The sequence below is a fragment of the Plodia interpunctella genome, chromosome 6, assembly GCF_027563975.2.
Source record: "Plodia interpunctella isolate USDA-ARS_2022_Savannah chromosome 6, ilPloInte3.2, whole genome shotgun sequence".
Lineage (NCBI taxonomy): Eukaryota > Metazoa > Arthropoda > Insecta > Lepidoptera > Pyralidae > Plodia > Plodia interpunctella.
This window is the reverse complement of record NC_071299.1, coordinates 7,300,300-7,315,409: the sequence shown is the minus strand read 5'-3', so window position 1 is coordinate 7,315,409 and position 15,110 is coordinate 7,300,300. Positions and strand designations below refer to the sequence as shown.

General features: G+C 36.3%; 1 protein-coding gene across 14 annotated transcripts in view; it reads right to left on the bottom strand.

Moving 5' to 3' along the window:
- Positions 1-15,110, bottom strand: part of Zasp66 (Z band alternatively spliced PDZ-motif protein 66) — a 21,813-nt gene extending 6,703 nt beyond the window's left edge. For 7 of the 14 annotated variants that reach the window (XM_053746597.1, XM_053746598.1, XM_053746599.1 and 4 more), the window contains exons 1-5: positions 12,549-12,833; positions 6,173-6,321; positions 5,355-5,450; positions 4,141-4,227; positions 2,858-3,044 (exon numbers count right to left, since the gene is read on the bottom strand). In XM_053746597.1, the coding sequence (XP_053602572.1) occupies positions 2,858-3,044; positions 4,141-4,227; positions 5,355-5,450; positions 6,173-6,321; positions 12,549-12,818 (789 nt within the window). In that variant the 5' untranslated portion in view covers positions 12,819-12,833. Of the gene's footprint in view, positions 1-2,857; positions 3,045-4,140; positions 4,228-5,354; positions 5,451-6,172; positions 6,322-12,548; positions 12,834-14,228; positions 14,443-14,966 lie in introns of those variants that run through there. The other 7 variants (XM_053746601.1, XM_053746602.1, XM_053746603.1 and 4 more) reach the window with 4 other exon arrangements.

The following is a 15,110-nucleotide window of genomic DNA, read 5'->3' as shown; positions in this document are numbered from 1 at the left end:
GCTGAAATCTATCTGTGAATCAATATAATTTTATTTATCCACTAGTTATCGATAATTTTGAAAATATTATTCAAGGCTTTATAACTTAGTTTCGTGTACGTTTATATTGGAGGATGAATCACAGACCACAGTATTTCAGTTGGCAAGCTTGCTAATCACGATAACTCCGCGCGCCGCCTTAGGCTGAAAGTTCAAGTGGGTGTAAATTTTTTCACAGTCGTGACATTGGCTCGGAAATAACTTACAGCTGCTATTCCATATCAAACTGCGGTCTGATAAATTTACAAATAAATCAAGTGGCAATAAACTCTTGGAATTTGAACGGAAATAGATTTCCAGAGCTCGTGTAGATTTCTTGTCCAAAAGGATTAGGGGATTTATTAAACTGAAAGTTAATCTTGGTTGATTCACTCAAAACCGCTTGGCTCAATAAATGTCAGATTTAAAAATTTGTTTATAAGAAACAGCAAATGCACAAAGAATAAGCTAAGGAATAAGTATATTACTATATGGATTCTTTTCTCTTTTGATTATAAATTTTAAGACACTTAGATTAATAGAAATAATAAATAATAATAGAATTCAGTTTAGGCATAATCTTAAGAAAATACATATTCATAAAATATCTATGTCAAGTTATTAAGCTGAAGGAATAGCGTAGAATACCTCGTAGAAATAATATCAGGGTTAGATGAGTAAAAAAAAAATCAAAATGCGTCTTGTAACAGCGGCAGTAAATTACTAAGTTTTGGTCCCTCGCAGAATATATTTTCAAGCGGATATAGTGAAAACTCAAAACAAATCTACATCTCATGATATTAATAAATACTTATTTATTTTGCAACTACGGAAAATCACGAGTACCTCGTTAAAGCGCGTTATTACATCACATATTTTGTAACACTACGCGCGCGTTTCAAGTGATCCAAAATTAGATTGCGCTTGAATATAATGTAATATTAACCATAACTCAAGGCGTTCCACCATGACGATTCATCCACATCTGGATTCTGATATCATATCACAATTGGAGAGCATGACGATAGCATAGGACAGAAGAAAGTAGAAGGATGTTTGAAAGAAACTCGCACGCACCCAATTGGTCACAACTTCGTCTTCAGGATGCATGGGGTCCTGGTATCCGTTGGGGAAGAAATTAGGGTTGACCGCCATTGTGGTGTGAACTACAGCACTTAGAGGCGCAGGTTTGTGTCTAGCAGCGCACGATCACGGACTGAAGTTCCAGCCGCTCCCGCGCGGGTAAACAACGCGATTTCAATGCATTCTATTTTGGAAATAAGGCGGGAAAACCGAGTGGGCGAGAGCCTCTTGCGCGGAGCCTTGCTTGCGCACTTTGAATTTTAACATTCATTTTATATTACGCATTTTTGGTCACTTTTTAATGTTGTGAACACATAACCGCGTCATAATGTAAGTGCGAATTTCGGGTCAAAATGTGTGTTAAAGGTTCAGAGCTAGGACGTTCACTGTTCAGTTTATCCCCAAAAGATATTTTGGAAATTATTTGGGTGTAAACCCATTTTTGCTTCACCACCATTAATTGCAATTTGGCCTATTGTAGTAACCACCAAGTAAGTACCCATACAATTAACTTAAAACATTATAACTGGCGCACATTTCATTAAACTTGTAATTAAATCTCCGTTGGTACTTTTAAGAATACATAATTCATAAAATGTACTTGAAACGTTAGCGAGGTATTTTGCTTGGAAATAATCTAAATATTTTGATTCTTTACACAACAGTAATTATATAAAGCTGGTAGCTGTTTGTAAAATAGTCGGCCTATAGGCTATGGACTAAATTGCGAATTCGCAAAGCAATCTAATTAATGCCAACGTATAAATACCGAATTCAGAAAATAACCGTAAAGTAGGATTCGCATTAAACTCATGAAACATGTAAAAACAAACAACAGTAGGAATATCGCCACCGCCTATTATTGCGAACGTGATTCAGAGAACTAATCCAGACGTTCTCGAACGTTCTACAAGCACGATGGATAGCTACACGAAGAGAGATTCCAGACCTTTGCATGTTATCTGGTAGTCTGTAACGTCGCCTTCGCGAGCCTATCTAATTAATATAATAACATAACATCATTAGACGTGAAGAGTGTCTGGCAAACACCCAAACACGTCACGCAGCGGACGAGCGCGGTTTGGGTAACCTATTTCGTTTTAATACCAAGGACACATTCAAAGCCAGCGTAATATTTCCAACGCTAAGGTTGTTATCAAAATTCCTGTCTAAAAATAACTAGGTAACATATGTTTCACTAATTAGAAAAGGTTAGAATTCGCAAACAGAATTGAATAAATAACATGTTCTGCGTATGCTGATTATAAAACAAAGGTTATTATTATAAAACAAAGTCCTCTACTGCGCCTGTCTGTTCGGGACAAAATCAAAAACGACTGCACGGTTTTCACCAATAGATATTGTGATTCCTGAGAAAGGCGTAGGTGTATATTATATTTTTACCCGAGCGAAGCTGGGACTGGCCGCTACTATATTATAATTATAAAACAAATTACTATGTGTCTATGTCTGTCTGTTCGCGATAAACTCAAAGCGCTTTTCACCAATAGATAGTGTGATTATGTACTTATATATTACTATAATTAGAATAGAATAACCGTGAAAAAGTGCATGTGACGGTCTAAACGGCGGTACATATTTTGACTTTGAATTTTAGGAATTCCAACCTCCTTTCCAAAGCGTAGGTGAAGTAGAAACGAATTTAATCGCATCTTTAATCGGTCAATTAACAAAGGTGTCATAATTCAGTATTGTCAAAAAATTAGAACAATCAAATTAAGAGGCTAATCACTACCTGGCTGTGTATGGACTCGTCGAGGGTCTCATCAGTGCGCACCGACGACGGGGACAGCATCAGCGTCCTGTACTCGCCCTCGTGCTGTGTCGGGAACGAGTTGTTCTGCACCGGCGTCCGCGGCAGCGACTCGGGGCCCTTGCCTTGCCATACGTGCGGGGAAGTTGGAGGTAGCGGGCTTGGTGACCTGGATTTCATTATACACATTAAAAATCCATATTTAAATCACTATACCTAGATATATATATTTTCGTTATCAAGAGATCGTCGTGCGATTCGTATTGGACGGGTTTAGTCATAAAGAAGGTGTGTAGGTACGCGGCCAAAAACTAGTACCAAGAGCCTGTTTCACCGTTTCCTGATAAAACACATTGAAAACCGACAGATTAACTGCTGGATAAATGCCTGAATGTAAGGATCTACATGTATGGACGAGTGATTCAGACGTTGGTTTGTGTTAGACTCCTTTATTAATGCTTTAACACAACTTATATACAACCATATACTTTATTCTACTACTACACTACAGCCATATCCAAATTAAAAACAATTTTAACGCTATCTGTTAGATATGTTACATATAGGTTTGTAGATACTTTATCAGCAAACGGTGAAAAGACCCCAAATATTTGTCATCTAAATAATTTTGTTGGTATTTTAACCCAGCTCTGTAAAGCAAATTTATTTAAATATATTTTGAAATTTAATATATTTAGTTTTTCACTGTCTTATTAAATAATAAATAATAAGTAATACGATTATTTATTAAATAATAAATAATAAGACAATGAAAAACTAAATATATTCAATCTCTCCAGTTTTTATAGACGAAATTATTTAATTACAAATAATGATGAGTGAATACAGAAATATAATATATAACATGATGTATTAATGGATCCGTATCGTTATCATATCTCAGCGACTCCGTAGGTAATACATAAATGAGGATTATCTGTTCTTATGTTATTTAAAATATATAGTTCATGTCTTACGTAGTCGTATTCGTAGTCGTTTTAGACCAGAAAAATGTAATTGCAAGTCACATTTACAATGAACATAAACTATATGTGTTTCTATAATATATCCACAGACTTATATATTCATAGAGATAAATGTGGCAACAAATGTACAGTGTCATAGTCTAAATGTGCACTTAAATTCGATTCAATTTTGTTAGTATGAAATGAATACGCCAAAGCTTGTCGATATGTTAGCCGATAGTGTATAGACGACATACGGCACTTTTTTCCGTGGAACGTCACAAATAACGAAGGAATTACCTGTACGATGGCGCCATCTGAGTCGGTATGGGAGAGCGCGGCGGGTACGAGTACGTGGCGCCCCTGGGAGCCTCGCGGTCCACGTCCCTATCATCATGCTACGTGAATGACATTGCTAAATGTAACAAATAATGCAACTAAACTTGTAACGTGTATGAGTAGACCATTAGCTGGGTGGAATTTAAATTTTGGAGTTTCGTAATATAATATACATTTCAAGCAGGCCTTTATTCAGAAAAGTTGCTAATAAAGCAACAAGTTTCTTAAGAAATAAATATATTGTATCAGATCATACATTTTAGACCCAAGCTATGATTGTCGACTACACCTTAAAAGTCTGTTGATAATAAATGGTAAATTAATACAACACAATGCAACTTTACAACATTAGTCACTACTTAGAAAGAATGTAATGTAAATACAATTTAGATACAATAGGAACATAACGATCGATACAAAATTAACGACGATCTTTACACATAAATAATTTATACACAAAGGATATTGGTAATGCATGCAAATTTTGTGACAGAACCTTTGTAGCATAGCATACATAATAATGTTTCTTTTCTTACTCTAGAGCATTCAATAGTAAGACCTAGCTAAGATATTTAGAAGAAATTCATAAAGTAGGTCCATGCGAAATATATATACTTTTTGGATTGGACCAGGACAATCAATTATTTTACCGCATCACAGTTATGTCTGCTGAGTTATGTCTACTGCATTTTCGATTTTTTTTCCACAAACACTAAAAAAAACAAATTGCAAGTAGAAGCAAGTAAAAATAGTGTTTTCAACATTAATAGATTATTTAGTTCATCATAAAGAGGTGATATTTGTTTACTCTTATAATACATATATACGTATCCCAGAAAGGGATTCTTGTAATATTTGAGAACACTGTTTAAGTCTAACATTTTTCAGCTTTTTTAGAATACTATCAGAAAACGGAGAAGAATAATGTTTTCTCAACAATATATTTGCAAATCTTAATACGAATGCAAGACATAACTCAGTAACACCTATATGACTGTTTCACATCTATGTGGGACATCTAGCGTGCAGCTGGTGTCCGACGGAAGTTCGACTTTGGGCCTGAACTTTTGAGGATTTTTTGATCCTTTGCCTTCTTGAAGTTTGTGGAGATAAGTAGCAGATTAATCGGCTTCGGCCCAAAATCGACCTTCAGCTGGACACCACGTGCAGCTTACTCAGCGAGTTCGTGATAGAATGTGGGTGTGGGCACCCGGCCTACATAGCTGCCGGACGCGCGCGGCACCGAGTATAAGTGAGGACTTGAGCCGCCCCTGTGGTCACAATATCATTAGCTACAAATTTCAGTCTAAGCTGGAATGTCTGATTAAAAACTAAAATGCATAAATCCATTTGACTAAATACTAATGTCACTTTAATCGATTAATTTTATCAACTACCGCGATTTAATATCAAGAACGAGATTCAGTTTCGTATTTAGGGTTCCGTAGACAAGGAATCCTTATAGATTCGCCATGTCCGTCTGTGGTTTAACTTAAAAACTATTAGTACCAGAATTATGTATGGTGTGGGCAACAAATTCATTCTTTCAACGTATCTCAAAAAATGTATTTTACTTTATTTGGGTCAGATTTTTGATTAAAAGTAAATTAGTTTTATTTCAACAGAAAACAAAACTTTTAGAATTGACGGAATAAATACAGAGCCTTTTTCCGAGTACAAGTATCGGAAAAAGGCTCTGTATTTATTGCTCATAAAGAATTCGTACGGATTCTCTTACGTGCGACAGTGACTTCTGTGTCTTCCGTCTCTGTCACCGAAGTCATGCGGCTCAACTAAGCTTGGTACACGGCCTGGTTCACATTTTGATTAGCGTTAAGTGCAGGTATTAAGTACACAATCTGACAGAACCGTGTCTGTCCATTTTACTTCCTTTTTTGTAATCGAAATGCCTTTAGGGTGAGTCCAAGTATTTCCACTTCACAGTTAACACTCGCATAATGTGAATCGGGCTAAAATGCTAAGAAGACCATACCTCTGGACGACGATTTTGATCTGGTTGCGCGCATTTTTAAAGAGGTTCTGTGCGTCTTCGTGCCTCAAGTCTCGGGCGTCGTAGTCGTCGATCTTCGCGATGATGTCCCCTCGGAGGAGTTCCCGGCCGGCTGGAGTGCCAGGCGTCACCTGGAATATACCAACATCTAAGTAAGTCTAAGGGCCCGTTTCGCTGTTTGCTGATAAATCATCTGATAGTCTATTATGTAACGTTTGATACGTGACATAATAGACTATTACATAATAGACTTGAGCCCCATTTATTATACGATATATTATAATAAATGGGTCTCACAAGAGTTGGATAGGACCAACAGGCAAATAACTCCAGGCAGGTTTATCTAGCAGTTAATCTATCTGTCAGATTATGTGATATTTTATCATACAGTGGTGAAACAGGCCATATGTTCATATCCAGGTTTGAGATTAGATTGAACTGACTGATCACACTTTGCTTGCTTGCATTAAAAAGAAAGTGTTAAATGCACATCAATTAATTTAGCTGATTATAAGTATACTACTTTGTAACACCTTAATCAATGTAATTCCGTAAAATGCTAGGCACCCCCGAAACATCTGTGAGGGTTCTGGTTCCGAAATTGACTCTTATTTTGGGATTCAGAAAGGTGGACTTTTAAATTTAGTTATTTAAACTCGCAATCGTTGTCTTGGGTGCTTATTACGAAAATTATATTTAGTTATCTGCCAGTGTATTTTGTTAACATTCCCATGTTGAAATAACATTTCACACATGTTCTACATCACACAATTTACTTATTACGCATGAAGAAATGCAAAATATTGAGGTCGAATCGTAAAGACATCAACTACCCGACATCAAAAGCAAGCTTTATTTGATTGCTACCGAGTAATGTACGTTGAAATTAGAATACACATCTGCTTAACAATAATAAATTTTGTGAAAACAAAAACGCTTTGTGCCTTTTAAATAGATACGTGACAAATAGCCCATTTGTAAGTACTTGTTTGCCATAATTTTAGAGTCGTCGAAGGTTGGTGGATGGACCGTGACATTCTGAAGTTTGGGCGAGACAAAAATTCGTTCGGTCACCTCCAAGGTAAAGTTAATGCAAATGAATAGGTATATTTTTCAAAGAAATTATGACAGCGAAAATAAGTATAATGTATGTAGGTAAGTAGTTGGTATGACGTAGAAATAGTGATTTTTTTAGTTCCACAAAATAAATAATTAAATTTAGCAGAAACTTTTAAAATTTATTTCAACATTTTTACAAATCCCGTAGGGATTCAAGATCTATGTCAAAATTGCAGATCGCAAGAATGTGAAGAAGACTAAAATACAAACATAACAGAAAAGATTTAGGTATCAGCCATTACAAAGGGTATGATGCATTAGCTAGGACGACCTTGTATATGGGCAGGGGTAGGCGGGACGTATGCATCGCGCTTGGCCCGGGGCCAGGCTAAATGCGTTCACCGGCGTCGCCGGCCAACCTGACATTTTTATTGAAAACAACCGCCGGATCCGATGAGGCCGTCGCATCGGCTCTGCGCAAATCCATCACAAACTTCCTCGAGTCAATGGCGAGGACATCCAACTATATTTAAGCTTGTCCATCACCGAGGCGCGTGTCACCGCCTGCCGGTAAGGAATTCTCGCAGCGACGTCAATACGACGCAATCTGCTTTGGTCTCTAGTATTTTTCGGACGGACTTCAGTCGCCATTGCAATTACACGAAACTCAAGCCTGTCATGAATAGTGGGTGATAAAAGCCGAAATTACATTACGAGATTTTATACAAATCTTACATAATTTTCGGCGGTCGCGGTCTCTTCGGCGAATGATTGATAAGTTATTTATGATAGGCTGAAGCAGTCAACTTTAGCAAGATTTTTCATTTTGCAAGGTTTGTTTACTTGGGACATTTTAAAAGCTTACCTAAAATAGATAACGTGAAAATTACACATTTAATAAACTAAACAAATATACACACATTTAATAAACTAAAAAAAAATACAATTTAGTAAGTGTACTACGGGCTGTGGCGCTGTGCTTTGGCAACAAGTTAGAAGAAAATGATCACTGTACATACGTAACTAGCCAAATCTGTATTTCACGTTTCTCTACGCGTAGGCTATCGAATTGATATCCAAATAGCTGTGGTGCAAGGTCGTTATGATTTTGCGATACATAGTTTTAATTTCAATTGATTATCCTAATCTCAGAAATAATTACAGTAAACGTAAATAATAGTTACCAAAAAATTGTATACCACTGACATGGTTATTGAATATTTCAATAAATCACAGCTAATGATTCGTTGCCAAGAGCTGATGCGATTACGTATGTAACTCCTAATTACTCAGACGTACAAACATGAATAACTAATTAGAACATGACTACGAAGATTTCAAAATGATATGGATGGTAATGTAGGTTTAGGTAGTTGCATGGATTTAGTACTACGTAGTACTTACTAATTCCATGGGTAGTTCTCTTTTTTAAATTCACGGTTCCATCGTTCGTCAAAACGATGACTTTGCCAACGTCAAGGTTGAGATATTCCTCATGGGTAGTTGTCATCAAGTCAAATAAGATGCTTTTTACTGTGTCAAAAACAAAGATATGAAGATTGTACAGTGGGCACAAGTAACGTCACAAATTTTGGACTCAAAAAGCGTCTTATTATATTTTAATGAGAACAAACCACAGTCTTATATATTAACCTATGTGGAACAAACTACAAATAAAATATATCAACTAAAGTGACATTTGGTTATGGTATTTCTGTGAATACATTTTGTTTTATACAGAAACAACTCTATTGAGGTCTAAATATGAAGAGAAATTAAAATGACAAAAAATAGTTTTTCTACCGTATCTTCGGAGAACTATTAGATTTACGTATTTTTGTCTAATTTCTAACAAATGCCACATTGGGATAAAAGCCGGATCATGCCTGAGCGACTCTCAAAATGTACGAAAAAATAATGGAAATAATGGTCGTCGACATAATAGAAAAAAGGAATTAGAACTGGAATAAGTTGTGTGTGTCCACGTAATGACCACGACCCTCAGTCATGAGGAATACAACTATGAAGAGAAGAAGAAAACCAAACAAATATAGGGCTGCAGCGTGCAGTCCCAAAATTGGCGGACTCCATGCATTTGCTACAGCTGCTATATGACTTATCCGCCAGAATATTTACGAAAGAAAAAAGTAGAAAGACTATTCTTCAAACCATTAAATATTATATTTAACGGTACATATAACTACGTATTATGCATACCGCAATTCCTATATTTCTTCAGACTAGTCCAATATTAGACCCAATCGTAGTCGATCGATTGACTCATCCGCCATATGCAGGGAAGTAATGAGAGCGTTTTAATGGCGAATGTAAAAGAAGATCCAGATCAAGGCTACCGGAAGATTTATGACGTTGAAGGTCAAAGGAAATGTCTATAACACGCAAGCACAGACCAGACATAAACATTAGAGGAAATAGATTCACTAACAGAGTGGATAAGAGAAAGTGATTGACACAAAGTGAAAGTATTTGACACAACTGTATTATTTCATTTTTACAGCCTCTATGCCGCCGGTTGCAATCAGTTTACCCTGGGTGCAGGTGTTTCATTGTTGAGCGTTATTGCGAGCGTGTGAGAATGTTCTTAAACAGACCCGGGTCATACGGTACGGATTTTATAAAGAGTGTTGAGGAAGAGAATGAGATCAGCAAGATTCTTTTTTTTTCCATATTGTCTAAGGTGCGATAGTATATTTTACATTATATTATGTAAAATATAAATTTGGAGGGGATAAATAATCAATATAGTATTTAGATATACTCATCATATACGTGTTTTGATTATCCTTGATAACGCAGATAAAAATTCTAGAACTGGTTTTATATATGAACAATAAAAACAAATTTACGCCTTCGCTTCTGGCTAAGACATGAGGTGACTCAAGCACGCTGAAAACAAATGTTATCTTTGCATATTTTCACATATTTTACTGCACTTATCACTAGAATAGCTTGACATCATTTTCTTGATCTAAATATTTTCTTTTTAGCTGCACCTGTATCTATATTCCTTATTATTTCGATTAACAATTAGTTTGAATTGTGACTCATTGTAAATACGTACATCGAGAATATATAGTCTTATCATATAGTGTTGCGTGAAGCAGATTATACATTCCTATCCATAAACGTGGAGAGCAACTCTATCCCTTAAATTGGAATTAAAGAAATTGACAAGAAGAATGTATAAATAAAACTACTAGAGAAATTTAATTATATAGACAAATGTAACGATACATACAGAAGATGCTAATCACACTGAAAAAGTATACTTTCTATAGTTTAGCTGAACTATTATGACTCTTCTTCAAGCGTTCCAGATCTTCGATTTTTATATCTCAACAGAAAATGCTCATCAGATTGAACAATTTTTGTTAAGTCGTCATTTCTATATTCCCTATAGTTTAGCTGTACCATCATTGTTCTCCATTAGGTGTTCCAGTTTTCAAAATAATTTATACGTTGCCCAGGCTTAATAGCTATATAACAAAAAAAGTTTTATTCAAATCCGTCCAGTAGTTCCGAAGATTAGCGTGTACAAACAGACAGACATAAAGACAGATTTTTTTTCAAATTCTTACTCTGTTGCTGTGACTCTATCGCCTAATTTTATTTTTATGTAAATTTATTCAATGTACAGGTTTTTTTTCTACTGTTTTATTTTATGATTGATAAACATCGTCAAAAAAAAAACAGTCAAGTGCGAGTTGACTCGCGCATTTTTTTTATTGTGTACATATTTACGGGTTTCTACTACTAATATTTCTAGGTCATCAGTCAGAAGTACTTAGGTTTTGATGGTACATAATATTTTTTGATCGCGTTAACTTATAAGTTTAGATCTTTTCACAACTAAAAGATAAATTATGTACTTAAATAATTAATTAATTTAAAAGAAAAAAATATATACGTAAGGATATTCATTCTTACATATAAATACAAAATTTTCTTGATGACACGACAGACGAACGAATTAATAAAGAATTATTTTTCCATTTTGACAAAATTTTACTTGCATTCGAAGAAATGTTTTTGGATGGAGAGGAATAGTAAGGCCTAAAAAGAGATGGTTGGAGTGTTGTAAGAGAACATTATGAAATATTTAAGTGGGAATGAAGGTGAGACAGTTGTTGAAGGCATTATGCGCTGATCTCATCTCTCTATGGGTGCACGTACAAAGTACGTCCAGTGAAGGAAACTTTGAAACCACTTGGTTATTATTTCATAAGAGTAAATAAGAGTAAATTAGCGTGATACGACTAAGTAGTCCTAACCTAAGTAGCAATTATCTTGTAATTACCTATGCACGATTGTATTTAAAATTAGCATTTATTGGAGAAAACCTTCAATGATTTGGAAATTACGTATAGCAAGGTGCACCTAATCCGGGCAGTATGGAATATAGCCAAAATACTAATAGTGAATCATAAATGAAAGTAAACAACAAATTGTAAACAAAACGATGACTAAGAAATGGAGCTACTATGAACTGTGGCAGGTTTCTCAAAATTCACAAACTGGTAGTTTTTTTGTTTTCAATACCCATGAATAACGTATGTATGAATGAAATAACATTGCAAGGCTTATTTCTAATCTTCAGCATGTTTTCTACAATATTCGCAAATGACGTCATCAAACTATCAATAGTTAAATTTTATATTGTTTTCATTAAGACATACGTCAACAGCCTGACCGAATACTTCATTGAACATCGGCCAAGATCGATTAAAATAAGAGGGTCAGACATTAAAAAATAATTGTATAACAATAACATCAAAAGAGACTAATCGATAATCTAGGTTTGTGTAGTGAAGATTTTGCGGGACATTTTTCATCACACAAAAAAAATAAAAAACAGGACGTGTTAACAGCTATCGATAGAAGACATTTCCATGTCTAATGTCAGTGATGTCTCTATAAAAATGAGGCCAGGCGACGGCAGCTGTCGAACGACGGGTGACCGATACAAATCCCAGAATACATCGGATATAAAGAGCTGCTCTGGACATTGATGTCGTTCTAGATAATCTTTAAAGAATTCTCTTGATTGCTCGTCACTTCGATATTTTAGGAGCTTGCGGTCTACTTAAATTCTTGGACAACGAATGTAGTGACAGTTATTTTAGAAAAATCTAGGTTCTAAAATCTTTTACGCGTAACTATGAGTTAGGTAAACGCAAAATGAGCAATCGCGCCAAGTGTCCACGAGGTTCCAGCGTTTTGTTTACACCGGCGCGGCGTCCGTCATCAACATTAGGTGAAGCTAGCGTGAAGGGCGTACCCTAGTAACGATGAGCGGAGTGGCGAGGTCCGCGCCGCCCACCAGCCGGAGCCCCCAGTTGGTCTCCAGGCTCTCCCGCCGCAGCGTCACCACGAAGGTATGCAATCGCCCCATGGTAGGGGAGTGGGGTAAAATGCACTTGCGCGGGCGCGCGCGCTCTTTGCGCGGACTGTGCGGACACGGCGGCAATACGCGACGTTGTGCGCGCAAATTTAGCCTCACCGCAAACTCTTCACCCTTCCCCTCCCCCGCTGTTTGCATCGCATGCATGTAACCCTGCCTTCGCAATCGACCTAATTCGAACTAAGGAAACTGGGGGTAATTGACGGCCACCAGATTTCCAGCACGTCCAGCCAGCCGTCTGTTTATTTGTTCAAATGCGTAGCCAAACGCAAGACGCGACCTACATAAATTACTTTCAGCTTATGTTTTCATTTACACTGACGGGAGGATTTGTCTCATATTCATCGTTATAATTCATAATCACATTAATGAATTCAGTAGAATATTGCTTAAGTATATCCTAACTAATAATTTAAATGCGAAAGTTTGTTACCTCTTTAAGCTCTATCTACTCAACCAATCTGCTTGAAATTTTGCATACAAATAATTTGAAGTATGGAGAAGGACATAGACATAGGGTACCTTTCATCCCGGAAAATTAACGCGGGCGAAACCGCGGGCTAGTTACATTATATTGATACGAGGTACATTTTCCCATGAATGTATTAACGCGGGCGAAAACGCGGGCTAGTTACATTATATTGATACGAGGTACATTTTCCCATGAATGTATGTGCATATAGCACAGTACTGCTTGGAACGTCTGTTCCTGAACCATCCTACTAATATTATAAATACGAAAGTTTGTGAGGTTGTGTGTGTGTATTTTTGTTACACTTTCACGCAAAATCTACTAAACAGATTGTTATGAAATTTGGTACACGGGTAACGTGTAATTATATATAGGGTAGGCCCCGGTGCGCAGCTAGTTATCAATAATTCATATTAATCATTTCACCAGAATGTATGTCATGTTTTTAATACGTTTAATTAATTAGATCTGGCATGTATCAGCAAAATCTCTCCCCTTGTTGTACAAATAGATAATCATGAAATGAACTAGGCATGATGCCCAAATGTCAGGTTTGCTTCAATAGTCGTTCAATCATCATTCATTTTTCAGAGTCGTTAGTAGATAAGCAATTTGGATACTGGATTTTGGCAATAAAAGACAAAGAAACGAGCTCATCTATACATTGTCAACAAAAGAGAAAAAAATATACCCGGATTATATGGCTATTTTATATCGGTCTTCGGAGATTATTACCAGGCATACATTCTGACACCAGTGTTAGCAGGTATTTCATAAGAAATGCAAAAAAATACAATTTATAAAATCTAGACATTTATAAGGAAAGCCTGTGCCCAGTAGTGTCGTTGTTAGACCTTATTTTCAGGTCAAGAATTTAAATTAAAATGGCTAATCATCATTCATAATATATATTAGGTTCAAAAAGATAAAAACCAATCGCAAATTGGTAAAATACCGCATTGTCTAGGTATGTATACGAATTAAGCACATTCATAATCAATGCACCACGGCATCTTTATCAGAACTATGGCTAACAATATAGTTAAATAATTAAATAAATAGTTAAATAATCTTGCCCCACTCACCCTCCTCCTTTGTCCAAAGTCTCTAGGTTCATCTCCCGGGTCTTGTCTTTGATGAGGCACCCGCCAGAAGGGGGGACGCTGGTACATCGGCATTTTCGCTGCTCTGAACCCCAAACCAAGTCACTAATAAAAAATATCGTTCACATCAATATCACTAGAATTTTAAATGATAATATGCGCGCACGCATAACCCGGACGAGTTACTTCCAAAACTGAGAAACATTGTCGAAAGTCTTTCTCAAGCGCAGATCGGATCTAATTTTAGCAATAACTTGCTCAATAACTATAGCCAGAGCCAAAGATATTAATTTGTCTAGCTAATATTTATACGTGTTAATCTAGGCATCCTACAACTCATTGTAATTTATTTGCTGCTGCAATTTAATATTTGTATATAGGGCTATAGGGTCATATATTTTGTATATCTATCGCATTCATTCGTCTGGACAAGATAATATAAACAGAAGGCCGTTGGCAACAGTTTTCATTAACAAATGCGTTACCGCCGGAAGAAGGCGGAACATGGAAAATCGCCACGTGAAAATGAAAGGAGTGGGGCTACATAAAAACAAAACTGGTAATCCGTATAAAATATATATAACAAACATTTTTATGTGGAAAACTACATGGGTAGAACTAACAAAATTTAAAAAAATGTTTTTATTTCAAAGATACATAAATGTCAACCTCAAATATACCTACGTCCAAGAGAGAAACTGCTACAAAAAAGGAACTCACCAGAGGGCGGTGCGGTGCGGCGTGGTTACTTCCTCAGCGCCGTTCAAACAGTAACTATTACTCGAATTATTCCGGGCTACATCAAACTATGTCTATTTTTCGCTTGTGGACGCGGCATCGACGTTCTTACTGTGATTTACAACT